The sequence below is a fragment of the Myodes glareolus genome, chromosome 10, assembly GCF_982192425.1.
Source record: "Myodes glareolus chromosome 10, mMyoGla1.1, whole genome shotgun sequence".
Taxonomy (NCBI): domain Eukaryota; kingdom Metazoa; phylum Chordata; class Mammalia; order Rodentia; family Cricetidae; genus Myodes; species Myodes glareolus.
Window position 1 is genome coordinate 46,981,749 of NC_142035.1, and position 14,538 is coordinate 46,996,286.

The following is a 14,538-nucleotide window of genomic DNA, read 5'->3' on the forward strand; positions in this document are numbered from 1 at the left end:
GAGGGATGGAGATAGAGACAGAGACCCACATTGGAGCACTGGACTGAGCTCCCAAAGCCCTGATGAAGAGCAGAGAAGGAGAGAATATAAGAAAGGAAGGCAGGACGGCGAGTGGTGCGTCCACCCATGGAAACTGTGGAACTGAGCTAGTAGGAGGAGGAGCTATTAGGAGGCCAGCTGGACTGGATCTGAGCGAGCATGTGATCAAACCGGATTCTCTGAATGTGGCTGACAATGAGGGTGGACTGAGAAGCCAATGATAATGGCACTGGGTTTTGATTCTACTGCATGAACTGGTTTTTTGGGAGCCTAGTCTGTTTGGATGCAAACCTTCTTAAGATGGAGGGGGGGACTTGGACTTCCCGCAGGGCAGGGAACCCTGACTTCTCTTAGGACTGGAGAGCGAGGGGGACGGGGTGTATGGAGGAGTAGGAGGCAAATGGGAGGATGGGAGGAGGTAAAAATTTTAAATAAATTAATTAATTAAAAAAATAAAGAAAAGAAAAGAAAAGAAAAACAAACAAACAAAAAACTTGTTATCAAGGAAAAAACTGTCTTGGCCTGTTAATAGGGTAGAGCAGAGCTAGGTGGAGAAAACTAAACCGAATGCTGGGAGAAAGGAAGCGGAGTCAGAGAGAAGCCATGGAGCTATCACTGGAGACAGACGTGTTGGTAGGCCATGACCTCGTGGTGATGCACAGATTAATGGAGAAGGAATTAATTAAGATATGAGTTAGCCAATAATAAGCTAGAGTTAAGGGGTCAAGACGTAATTTAAAGAATATAGTTTCTGTGTGATTATTTTGCGTCTGAGCTACTGGGCAGCCAGGAAACAAGTGTTTTTTGTTTTTGATTTTTTCTTTTTACTACAGTGTATAGATAACAATTTATCAGAGAGACATAATACTTAAACAATTATTTTTGCATGATAAATCACTGTTCATAGTCATAAAAAGACTCCAAATGTATACCAAAGTAAAGCAAAACAACCATTTTTTGCTGTTATCAAATGTTTGTGTAAATGTTTAAGGTTTATATCTAGTGCAGAGTAGCCTTATGGGAACAAAATTTTCTATCTATATAATACTCCTTTGAGACCTCACAGTTTCAGAATTGGGAATATCAGCAGGCAATGCATTTATCTGTTGTTAAAGTCAAGGAAAGTAGAGTGTTTATATGGAGCAAAGTTTAAGATGACTTTAAAACCTTTCTTTCTTTAACATTTCTAAAGAGCTAATATATTAAAAGACTGAAGTGTTACTTCTCTAAAAATGCTACATGACTTTTGTCAAAAGGAGCAGATGACTATCTTAGCAGACTGATATGTTTAACTGGTCATCCGTGTTTTCAGTCATGCTTGTATGAAAAAAGTCAGAGAGGAATAGACAAACTATTCCTGCTTCAGATGTTTCTGTGTTATTAAAAACAAGTTCTGTGTATAACTTACTCAATTTTAAAAATTTCTGTGGGCATGTTATTTAGATCATCAGTAAATCATTTGTTTGAGGGCATGTCCTACACAGAACAAGTAAATTATTAATAATATTAATATTATTTAGGATGATATTAATAATTTAATATCCTTGACTTTAACAAGAGATAGATGCATTGCCTGCAGATATTCTCAATTATAAAACTGCGAGGTCTGAAAGGAATATGATATAAATAGAGGAAAATTTCCTTCCCATGAGGCTACTCTGCACTAAATATAAGCCTTAAACATTTCAATGAACCCTTGGCACAGCAGAAAATGGTATAAGTAATGTCATGTACACATATCAAGGAATTTGTAAGCATTAAATCCCAACAATATGGTCATCCAAAGAAGACATACATAATGACCAGTGTGGACTAGAAATCTCTCACAAGCCCCTTCCCTCATTGTGTACGTGTGACCATTTCCTACTTTCACTGTAGATAAGTTTCTGGCCATTCTGGACTTCATGATTACACCCATCCTGATCCATGCCATGTACATACTGAGAAACAAAGACATGAAGGTGGCAATGAAGAGAATGATTACTCAATTGCTCAACACGGGCAAAATGTCTTGATCTACAGAGGTACAAAATGCATCTTCTAGTTGCTCTCCTATAAGCCTGACTGAAGACTGCTTGGTTGAGACTATTTATTTTCCTTTATCCAACAGTTTAAAAATGTTGAAAAGTTTATTTCAAGTTGACTGACACTAATACATCTTAAGAGGAATTTATAATTTGTTTTGTGCTGACTATACTCTTACTATCCATAGAAAATCTAAAAAGAATATAATAAATTTATATCCACAGTACTTATTTGCAAGGCTATTTTAATAAGTTGATAGCTTCCTATCTTTCTTGAGAAAAAAGAATCTTGTATTTATTGCATTTATATTTGGCAATCAAAGCATGTTCATTTTATATGCTGACTGAGGAATAGTTACTATTTTTTCTTACATCATACTATGAATTTGAAAGAAAGGCAATGGATTGAATAAATTTTGAAAATATCTTAATATCTAAGAAATCGAGTTTTTGCTGGACTTCACTGCCAATGCTAATAATACACCTTTTAGTCACTAAATGTAAGACCTCTAGTCTGCTGTGTACTCAAACTGATTAACCTGGCTTTAAGAGAACATTGAAAGAATCATTCTTACTTGACTTGGTCTTCCCTTATAAATAACTTTTATAAACTAACCAGAAATCTCAAATTGTTTGCTTTTCCAAGCCTCTGGAACAGATATGTGTATCATTTGGTGAAAACAACAAATACAGAAGTAGAAATTAACCTCCTGAAATCAATCAAAATTCTAAATGCAACCACTTACAGTTATTGTTTGGTAAACAGTGATGTTTTGTTTTCTAGGTGAGTTGGAAGCAGTTGGAGTCAGTGACTTAATTCCTTGTGACATTCTGTTAAAAAGTACTGTAAATTACTCCATTGTATGCCGTGTGATAGATTTTATGCCATTCATGAACTTACAGTGAAATAATTTGTTAGATATGTTGATGACATCACACACAGATAGGTATCATTTGCATACATGACTGAATAAAATTACAGATACACATAGGAGTAGACACACAGGCACAGTTGTTGTACCCAGAGTCAGGACTCCGAAAGACCACCAGGGACAAAATCTGATGCAAAAAGCAAAAAGTTTATTATTATTATTATTATTATTATTATTAATATTAATATTAATATTACTATACCAGCATGCTGGGGCCTGATCATCCTTCACAAAGGCAAGATGGAAATGACCCTGAGAGGGTGGTACAGTTTTTTTATTTTTTAAGCCTTACTGAGGGGAATGTTGAAGGAAGTTAGGTAATTTTAGATATTTTTGGCTTAAACAAGTTGAAATCATATTAGTGACTCTTGATTGACTAGAGCTAGTCAGGGGTTAGTCAGAGCTACATTTTTCCATTTTGAGACAGGCCTGGCCAAGTTTCAGGCCCTGTTTTTGAACTGCTGTAGAGGGTAGTTCAGGTCTGTCCTGTTCTAGCACTGCATGTACCAGGTCTCCTCCTTGCAGTTAGGGATGTTATAGATTGATTTTTCTTTATGCATAGCTTTTCATCAGAAACTTATTCAGTCTCAGGAAACTGAAATTGAGGCCTGATCTCTGTCAGAAAACTGGACAGCCTGATATGACATCTGCTTGGTCCTTTCAACAGGGACAGACAGCTACAAGAAAGCCTTTACACGGCACAGAGTCAGGCTCAGATGACAGACAGAAGACATAAGACTCAGAGAACAGGCAGTAGAGAAATCAGCTCTGGCCTCACTTTTGGTCAAATAACTCCAAGGGAAATGCTTTTATAACTTTCCTCAATACAAGATAGATGCATTTTTGATAACTCAAATCTAATCACGTATACTTTACAATCTGTACACTAAAGATTCCACTGGCCTCTAATAATCCCCCTACGAGGCCCCTTCCACCATCCTTGATGTGAATGCTCTCAGTTCTGTGCAGGTCGTCTGGAGATAACCACAGCTGCAGTGAGTTAAGGAGGGCAACACCTGTGCCGTGTTCAGAAGATGGCGGTCTGTTTGCTGCACATCTCCCAGTCTTCTCTCTTCACTTTTTGTGTCCTCTCTTCTGCATTGCTCCCTGATCTTTGAAGAGAGACATATGGGTGTTACCTATAGGACTGAGCATTCTAGTGCCACTTATTCTTAGCACTTTAGCCAACTGTATGTTTCTGTGTAATGTTCGCTGACCCGTACATACCTCCACAGCAAACTACAATGAGAAGCTTCTCTGATAAAGGCAGACTGCCACATTAATCTTATACGACAAATCAGAGCTTGAGTGCCTTCACTTTACCATGACACCTGCCTATAAATTTTTAAATTAAAAACTCCCTTCAAAGATTTAACTTTGGTTTAATGTTTTCTAGTTGTTTGTCATTTACTTTAATCAGATTTTTTTTAATTGGCTTATCTGGGGTCTAGAGAGATGGTTAAATGATAAAGAATCTTGATGCTCTTACAAACAACTGGGGTTCAATTCCCAGCATCAAGTGGTTCAAAGCTGTATGAAGCTCCAGCTCAAGGAAATCACTGCTTCTTTTGGTCAGTGTGAGTGCTGGATTGCATGTGAACAAAGGCATATTCACATACACTTAAATAAATAAATGTGTTTGAATATGGCAAGCAATATATATTCATTGTTGCAATATTGGTATAGGAGTTAAGCACATTTTGTCTCTATCTAAAGTCTGCTCCCTGGGAATAAACACCTTATAAAGTGTAAATGACAAGGCAGTATCACTTTTTATCAACTACAACTTAAACTCTCATATTGCTATTTCTCAGACTATGTTATCTTGAATACTGTGTTGACCTTTCTATGTTAACTTCTGCAGGGGAGCATATTTTGGTAGAGACATAACAGGTTATGTAATATTACCTCATTACAGAAAATATTGGGAAATGATGAATGAATATAATTAGAGAGAATTTTTAATAATTGCTAAAATACATATATGAAATTGTCCTTATCCTATTTAAATTATGATGCATATACAATTTTAGTAATATGATAAATTACTCTTCCATTATGTTTTCATCACTTAAAGCTATGCGCAGAATATGCACAATCAAATTTTCAGAATGTCAAAAAATAAAATTCAGAGAAAAATGAGACTACCTGAATCATAAAAAACAGAAGTTCAGAGAGCTGCTTAAGTTATACATATAGTGGAATATGTCAGTGCTACCCTGGCTGTCATTAACCATCTATATTTAACTGGTGATAGTCACTTAGTACTGGAATTCACATTTTAGTTCAATTTGCAACATTATACATAGAGAAATTAATGTTGTTCTCTCTTCACAGATACATTTTTAACCATCACTATCATTTTGTTTATAAATCACATTTTTTATTGCATTTTCCTTGTCTAAGTCAAATCTAAGTTTGATGAAACCTGAAAGTCACTTGAGGGCTAAATTCAGAGTGGGTATGAGATTTCCCCCAGGAAAATGCTAAAGAAAATGTTTTCAAGATTGGGTTCTACTTAAACCACAGACCTGCAAAGATTTTTCACAAAGAGGCTTTACACTAGTTTGTTCTACACTGATGAAAATTCTTACAACAGTTGCTCATTGTAGAATATGAACTCACTATCATTTTGGGGTAAAGGCACAAGCTAAAATAACCATTATCAGACAAGAAGAAACTGGTTTCATAGGCAATTCCTATAGGTAAGTTCATGAGAAACTCCTTTTGATTTCGGGATACCACTTTCCATCTAATTAGGTAATTTTAGAATATTTTTTCCCTCTGGCATATTTTTTTACCTCCAAATATGGATCTTAGAGTTACATATGTATTATTCATGTGAGTACCAACCACAAATATTATAGATTTTTCTCTCCAGTGAGTAGTTTTGGGACTCATTTACTGCAATTTCACAAACACACACATACACACGCACACACACACACACACACACTCACACGCACATACACACATACACACACACACACACAATCTTTCTCTCTCTCTCTCTCTTTCTGTCTCTCTCTCTCCCCCTCCCTCCCTCTCTCTCTCTTTCACACACACACACACACACACACACAAACACGGAGAAAGAGACCTACAGTCTTACAAGTGTGCTCATGAATTTATCTTGGAGTGCAAAGGCTTTCAAATGAAGTGCAAGTTTCTTTAATCTTGATATTTTCTAAATAGTTTCAATTTTTCCATTCTTATCACATAATCAAAGTAGTAAATTCAGGTATGCTCAGCTATTGACATCAACAGGGTAGCCTACACTCCACACTGATGCCCAAAAAATATTTAAATGCTTTGAATAATAATGTGCACTTCTGTCCAACCTCTGCTAATTGTGCGTGCGCGCGCGCGTGTGTGTGTGTGTATTTGTGTGTGTGTGTGTGTATCTGCTTTCACCACCACAATGATGAGTCTTCTGTCATCTTTATGACTTAGTTTTCTCAAAGTCAAAGTTTCTACTAGAATCCAGATAATCCTTAGTACATATAATAGATCTGCCACTTTCTCCTAATATGAATGAGCAAAGCAAGACATGACATCTACTATGGTGAAAAAGGAGATGTTTACTTAAATAAATAGGAAAATAATTTTAAAGAGAAAAATTTAAAGTCTAGACACTATTTTGTCTGGTACTCACTAAGATTAATATAGACAATACATTTGTGCTTATTTAAAGCTTACCTGAACTTCAAAATAAACATAGAACTTAGTTTTTAATAAAAATTGTCATAAGGGAAAAGGTAGCTTGTATTTCCATTCTAGAATAAAATATTAGGTTTACTCTGTAACTCTACAAATGAAACATTTTTTTCTACTTACTACAGATTTAACAATGTACAAGTCTACTTTATACAATAAATATCTATTTGAGCACCCCATATGCTTGAGTAATTAGTCTATTTCCGATTACTTATACTTTCAGAAATATAGTGCTATAAAATACTGTAAGAAATAAATTCTGAAAAAAAAAGAAATAAATTCTGATACTGGCCATCTCATTTCCTTTAAATATAAACACATGGAGTAAAATGACAAGGTCAGTTTTATAAAGGTTTGGTCTTAAGCGATTTCTCTGCTCTGTGGAGTCACTGTGACTCATGTTCTAATCACTGAGGCTGAAAAGTATTTCAGACCATAGCAGCCACGGGATTACCATAGTCTCAGAAAGTGTCTTGAGACAAGCTGGAAAAGTTTCTGAAATTTCTTTGGCCTTAAAAATAAATCTTAACCAAAAGTTTAAAAATAATTTCTACATCTGGAGAGATAACTCAGTGGTGACTCAGAAGGCTCTGAGAGATTACTTCTGGTGTTGAAGAGGACAAGAATATGCATCCAATGTCCTCTCCTAGCCTGTGTGTTTATCTGTACACATGTAGCATACACACAGTCAAACACACAGAAGTTCATATGTGTGTGTACCTTTATTGGTATATGTCTATTATGTAACGTGTGATAATTTAGAAATTTGGAATTACCCAGAGATTTTTTTATAAGACATTTAATAAGATCATCAGAAATCAATGGTCTCAGTATTGGCCTGCATTAATAACAACCAGTGAGAGCCAGTCATTCATGTTTCAACAAATTTGTAATAAATCACTTAGCATATTAAATTGAACTCATAACTATCTCATTTTTTACTGTGGTGATTCCAGTTTGCATTTTAGTTTTAGTTTAATTGATCAGAAACTTATTCATATAATTCTAAGAACTCTATATCTCAAAAATCAACCTGAATCTTCTGGTAACATCACAGGGTCCCGTCTTTGATCATGTCATACACATGTACAGTGGTTGCATAGGTTATTTATGAGGTAAATGTTTACAACTTTCAGTTATTTTTCCAATTAGCATGGTTGAATCTCACATTTTGTTAAATTTAAATATATTTCAGAAGTTCAGATTTTTCAAGTAAATGCATATACACTGATTTATATTCACAAATGTCATCCTTGCTTTCTGTTTTAATTATATTGGATGTGCTTTTAAGGGACAATGATAGCTTGTATATTTTCCTTTAACTGACTTTAATTTCTTGAAACAAACACTTCTGTGATCCACAAATGATTCTTTCTTTGCTACTTTCTTTCAAAGATTATTGCTGGATTAAATCATCTGTACTTAACAAATGTTGTTTGTTTCCAGAATCTTTAAGAATCTTCAAAATTACATGTATAATCCAAAGATATTGGATTAATATATAGTAACCTTGTTACAGTATTTCACAAATCATCATTGTTTGGATTTTTAGAGTAGCAATTGTTTAGCAAACTAACTCACTAGGAAGTTCATGGTTAGGCTGGTGTCCAACAATCGTAGAACCCTTACATCACTTGTTTAAGATTCTATGCCCATTTTATGCTCTGTAAAAAATAACAAACGAATGAGTTAAATAATCAATTAATAAAATTTCTGGAGGTCACATCTGAAATCCCATAGTGCTTATGTCTTTTCAGTGTTCTGTGACTTAATTAATCAAGACTCTCAATTGGAGAGGTAAGCAGTGCTATTTGATGCTGATTGGAAACAAAACAGAACATGGAGGAAAACAATGCAATCACTTTACATTTTTGATTTGGGAAAAATATGAGGAAAGGAAACCAAAAGCATCATCAACAGGTACAAAAAGTGAACCGCTGAAACTGCTTCTTTGTGAAACCTACGAACCTGCAATGTATCTGTCAAGAACAGAAGTCTGTGGTATGACTATTCTATGTATCTGGGAAAATGGTAACAATACACATTAATAGACTGGGTTAGCCTATAAGATTATAAATTCAGGTTTTATAGATTAACTTGAAGCCCTGGAAAAGCTTCTTTACAAATATGCCATATGTAACTTTGGACATTGTACTCTGGGATCTAAAATTAAAATCAAAGTAAATAATTTAATAATTTAATAGTAAGACACTAATTAAACTGAGTATCATTGTAATGTAAAAAGCAAAGCAGGACAGGTCTAGGGTGAGTGAGACACGCCAAATATTAAGGGTTTAAGTAGGAGAAACAATCACTCTTAAAAATAAAAACATGGAGAAAGGTTACATGAAATTTTTCAGAAAACTAGTTGAGAAAATGCCAGGTTCAATGTAGATGTAGTCATCAGAAGTTCTTGTTTGCAATGGATCATAAAGAGTAGAGTTCAGTTTTCCCACATGACTTGAAGAAATCTGGAAAAAGAACTGATGGCTTTGGTGAAGTTGGTCAACATGCGCACTGAGAACTGGGCTTTGTTCACGTTTCCACTGTGCTGCATGCAAGACGTGGGCTTTGTGCATCATAGCTGCAGCACTCTTAAAAATAACAATAGCATTAACTACTTAAATGAAATGAGAAGCAAAAATACACTTTGTCCACTGGAAGGTTTTTTCCATATTGAGAGGAAATGACTTTCAGGAAAATTACTAACTTGGTATTACACGCCCAAATTTCAATAAAAAATAGAAATATCACCACATGTTCAAAAGTAAACCCAGACTTCATATTCCTGATGTGAGATAAAGCTGTAATCCTTAATAAATTGGGTTGGAGATCATTAAATGACAGGAGAACAAGTGGTTATAAGAGCTTCATGAAGCCAAGAAGCCAAAGCCTTAGAAACATACAAAAGCAAATTAATAAAATCAGAACTGAATCCTGCAGTGAAGTGCAGTAAAACAATAAGCGAAAATGGATCGCTATAAAAAATATCCAGAATAGTTTCTCTCAAGGAACACGGTGTCCATGGCAATTGGATGGTAGGACTGACTGACTGAACACCAGGGATTGCTGAGGAATGGATTGCTGGCAATAGAGAAGAGTAGTTACAGTGGACACCACTTCAGAGATTTTTATCTTAATGAGTTTATAATAGCAAAAGGGTACATATGCTGGCGGTTGTTTGATTAGAAGGTGTTTGGAGTATATTTCAATGTACCAATTATAATAGCATAGTTCTGTAGTCAAAAGAATTGAATATGTTTTTCAAATTTCTAAATGTAAATCTTGAACCTGGCACTTTATCCTTCTGTAATTGTGGAGTTTATTTTTTAACATATAAATCTAAAACAATAACAGAGAATATAAAAAAAACAGAGGATATAAACAGAATTTTACATGGTGTAATATATAATGGACTTGCTAACCATATCTGCACAAAAGAAGTACACATAAATGTTATATCTTAATAGAGAATTTTATAACTAATAACATGTTTACTTTTACAGTCACTAAATGTTGCTGTCTAAGCAGGATAATGATAAAAGTGTCACAAGCTAAATGATTTTTTATAAAAAAAAAATCATCTCAACTTGAGTAGGTAACATCCATAATAAATTGTATAGAAAAAGGAAAACATACACATGTAAGATATGAATTATTTTAAAAAAACGACAAAAAAACAGTAATGCAATTTATCACATTGGTATTGGCATATCTTCAGATAGGATTCCAAAACTACACTACAGTAAAAACAAAAATGATGAAACAAAGATCTATATAACAAAACAAAAAGAAAACTAATCAAAATGAAGGAATAACATTATAATAATGTGAACATTCATCTGTAATATTTAAGAAAGTCAAAATCCTAAATCCTACGCTGAAATAATAGACAATTCAATATGAAAATCATGGGGCAATGAGAATGAATGTCACTTCATAAGAAAATAAATACAGATGTCCAAATGACATATAGAAAAATATTCACTATTGGGATGTTGAGATAGTTCAATAGAAAAGACCACCTGCTACTTTTACATGGGAACCATGTTAAATTCCCATCACCCACAAAGTAACTTGTAGACTGTAATAACTCAGGTCTCAGAGGATCAAATGCCCTCTTCTAACTTCAATGGGAATTGTACATACATAGACCACATATAGATATGCAGACAAAATAGTCATATGCATAAAACCAAGAAAATAAATATGTAAAATTCATTGTTATACCATAAGCCATGAGAGAAACACAAATCAAAACTACAATGCAATCACAGTATCATCCACTATCAAATCGAAAATTATCCAGTGTTAATCAAGAATAGGATAAAAGTCCATTTTTATGCACTTGTGATGAGAATGTTTATGTATCAGATGTAGTGAATCATAGACATTTCTCAAAAAGTTAAAATAGGGCTGCCATATTTATCGACTATTTAACCTTGGACTGTATGTTAAGAAAACAAATTGAGATTACCAAAGAGATACATGATTTTACATACTTATGACTGTACTATTTATAATAGCTTACACACAGAAATAATTTACATAACATTAAATATTAGTCATTCAAGAAGGAATTGTGTCATTGGCAACATGATGGAGAAAACTGAAGGGAACTTTTTGAAAGGAACTGTCAGAGAGAGAAAACATGTCCAACTTCTCATCATTGGTAGAAAATGTTAAAGAAAAAGTAAGACTGTAAAAAAGTAATCAATAAAGATTTAGGATTGAGAAAATTAAAAAATATAAAGACTAAAAGATACAAATTAAATACAATTGAAATGTGTATAAAAATAGCTTTATGCCTAAACTGCCATTTCACCAGTGAACAAATTTGTGAAAGAATAATTTGCAAAATAATACAAGAACACATTCTACAGATATTTTCTGTCATCTGAAGTGAATAGACAGTGAAAACATTTAGAAAAGAGTTCAGAGAACTCATATTTAGAAATGCTGCAAAGCAAATCTACTATAACAGAATATCTAGTTGCAGAATACATAGCAGAAATCCCATTTGCCTCCATTTACCGTATTTATGTTTGTGTTTCTTCAAGGGCACTATCATGAAAGATTTATTGTTTTACAGTTGCTTATTCTTTTGCTATCCAACTCAGAGTTTTTCTCTTGATTTTGATATTCAGAGAATCAAGGAGTTTCTTAAGTTGAAAATATACAATAATAGCTAAGCTACAAATTTTCATCATTTCCTAACCTCAAGTGATTTGAAGCTTCCCACGCCAATGGATCAACTAAATGACTCCATGGTTTCTGAGTTTGTGCTTCTAGGACTCTCTGGTTCTTGGAAAACTAAAGTATTTCTCATGCTGACTTTCTCTACACTCTACTTAGGAATCATTGTGGGAAATCTCTTCATTGTCATTTTGGTAATTTCTGACTCACATTTACATTCACCTATGTACTTCCTGTTGGCCAACCTGTCTTTGAATGATGTGTGGGTTTCCTCAACCACTGTTCCGAAGATGATCTCAGATCTTCTGAAAGAACGTAAAGTAATTTCTTTCTACAATTGCATGACTCAGATCTTTTTTATCCACATTATGGGAGCAGGGGAGATGGTGCTGCTCATAGCCATGGCATTTGACAGGTACACTGCCATCTGTAAGCCTCTGCACTACCTGAGCATCATGAGCCCTAAAATATGCATTTTATTTGTAATCGCTGCCTGGTTCCTTGGTGTGGTTCATGCTCTGGTCCAGTTCTCTTTTGTTATAAGCCTGCCTTTTTGTGGTCCTAACAAAGTTGACAGCTTTTACTGTGACTTCCCTCGGATCATACAACTCGCATGCACTGATGGAGACAAGTTTGAGTTTGTTGTTGCTGCCAACAGTGGCTTCATGAGCATGGGGACCTTCTTCCTGCTTCTCCTCTCCTATGTCTTCATTTTGGTCACTGTCTGGAAAAGGTCCTCAGGGGACTTGTCCAAGGCACTTGTCACTCTGTCAGCACACATCACTGTAGTTGTTCTTTTTTTCACTCCATGTATGTTTCTCTATGTGTGGCCTTTCCCCACATCAGCAGTTGACAAATACCTGTTTATTGCTGACTTTGCTATCACACCTGCCTTGAATCCTGTCATCTATACACTTAGGAACAAAGATATAAGAGTATCAATCCAAAGATTATACAAAAAGTTTGGTTATGACAGATTTTGCTGAATAAATCTGGTGTGGGAGCTCTAAAAGCATATGGACAACTGTATAATATCTCGTTTCACTAAGGCACATAATCTCATAACCAGCACAACATATCCCCTCCCTCGCAACACACATCCATTCCCACAGACCATTAGTGCCTTGCTCCTTTTTCTTTGAGAAATTAGAATATTTCAGTATTCTAAAAATGCAATATGGATAAAAAAATGTGGGTTTTGTGGGTGTTTAAAACAACCTATAGTGATCAAAAATGAACACCAAATTTGTCTGTGTAAATAAATTAATAAACACAATGAGTGGTTCTGTATATAAAACTAGTGTCTCAGCAATTTAGATTGTGTTGTTTCCAAAAGTACACAGAGTTTACATTTAAAAGTAAATAATTTATACTTAAGTGGATTCAGAGTCATCAGTGGGAAAGTGTCACATTAGTAGCTTCTACTGGCTCTGCTCTAAAGGCTCTGCTGTAATTTAGAATTATTTCAATTGTGAGATAAAAACTTTTAGTCATAAACCAAAAAATAACCAGCCTATAGTCCACAACACCATAGAAGGTAGGAAACAAGGAGAACCCTAAGAGAGACATACATGAATCTCCCTGGGGAGAGTAATTCAACAAGACCTCCTGAGAAAACTGGGAGTGTTTGTGGGGAAAGGGAGGGGAGGAGAGAGGGGAAGAAGTGAGTGAAGAAGAGAGCATGAACAAATGGGATGCTTTAGATGGGGAAGGAAGAGAGATAGTGAGAGCATGGAAAGAGATATCTTGACAGAGGGATCCATCATGGGGCCAGCAAGAAACCAGGCAGTAGGAGAAATTCTCAGGAATTCACAAGAATGATACCCCACTAGGACCCTAAGCAATAGTGTAGAGGGTGCCGGAACTGGTCTCCCCTGTAACCAGATCCATTCTCCAGCAGCTGATGGAAGCAGATGCTGACATCCACAGCTAAATACTTGACCAAGCTTCTGAAGACCAGTCTATGAGAGGGAGGAGAAATGGGGTTATGACCATAATGGTATGCCCAGAATACCACAGAACCAGTTGACCTGAGCTAGTGAGAGCTCATTGACTCTGAACTTACAGCAGGGAAATTTGCATAGGACCAAACTAGTTCCATTGAATGTGGTGACAGTTGTGTGGCTTGGGAAGACTGTGATGCCACTGGCAGTTGGACTGGGATTTATCCTTAAGGCTTGAACTGGCATTTTGGAATAAATTGTCTTTGAAGGGATACCTTGCTCAGGCTAGAAATAGTGGGGGGAGAGCCTTGATTATGCCTCAAAGTGATGTGTCAGACTTTGGTGACTCCACTTGGGAAGCCTTATCCTCTCTGAGGAGTAGATAGGGAGCTGGGGTCCTGGGAAGGTGGGGGGAGCATATGGAGGGGAGGGAGTGGGAACTAGAATAGGTATGGAAAATGAGAAAAGATTTTTTTGTATTAATTTACTTTTTATTGTCTTTATTGAGCAGTATGTTTTTCTTCTGTCCCTCTTTTCTCCCCTTCTACCCTTTCCCATGACTCCCATGTTCTGAATTTACTAAGAAGATCTATTCTTTTTCACCTTCCTATTTAGATCTGTGTATGTCTCTCTCACGGTCCTCTTTGTTGTCTAGTTTCTCTGGAGTTGTGGCCTGTAGGCTAGTTT

General features: G+C 35.4%; 1 protein-coding gene across 1 annotated transcript; it reads left to right on the forward strand.

Moving 5' to 3' along the window:
- Nucleotides 1–11,958: 11,958 nt before the first annotated feature.
- LOC148120627 (olfactory receptor 4F21-like) lies at nt 11,959–12,894 on the forward strand. Its single transcript, XM_087910865.1, has one exon. The coding sequence runs from the start codon at nt 11,959–11,961 to the stop codon at nt 12,892–12,894; it is 936 nt and encodes a 311-aa protein (XP_087766991.1).
- Nucleotides 12,895–14,538: the final 1,644 nt, after the last annotated feature.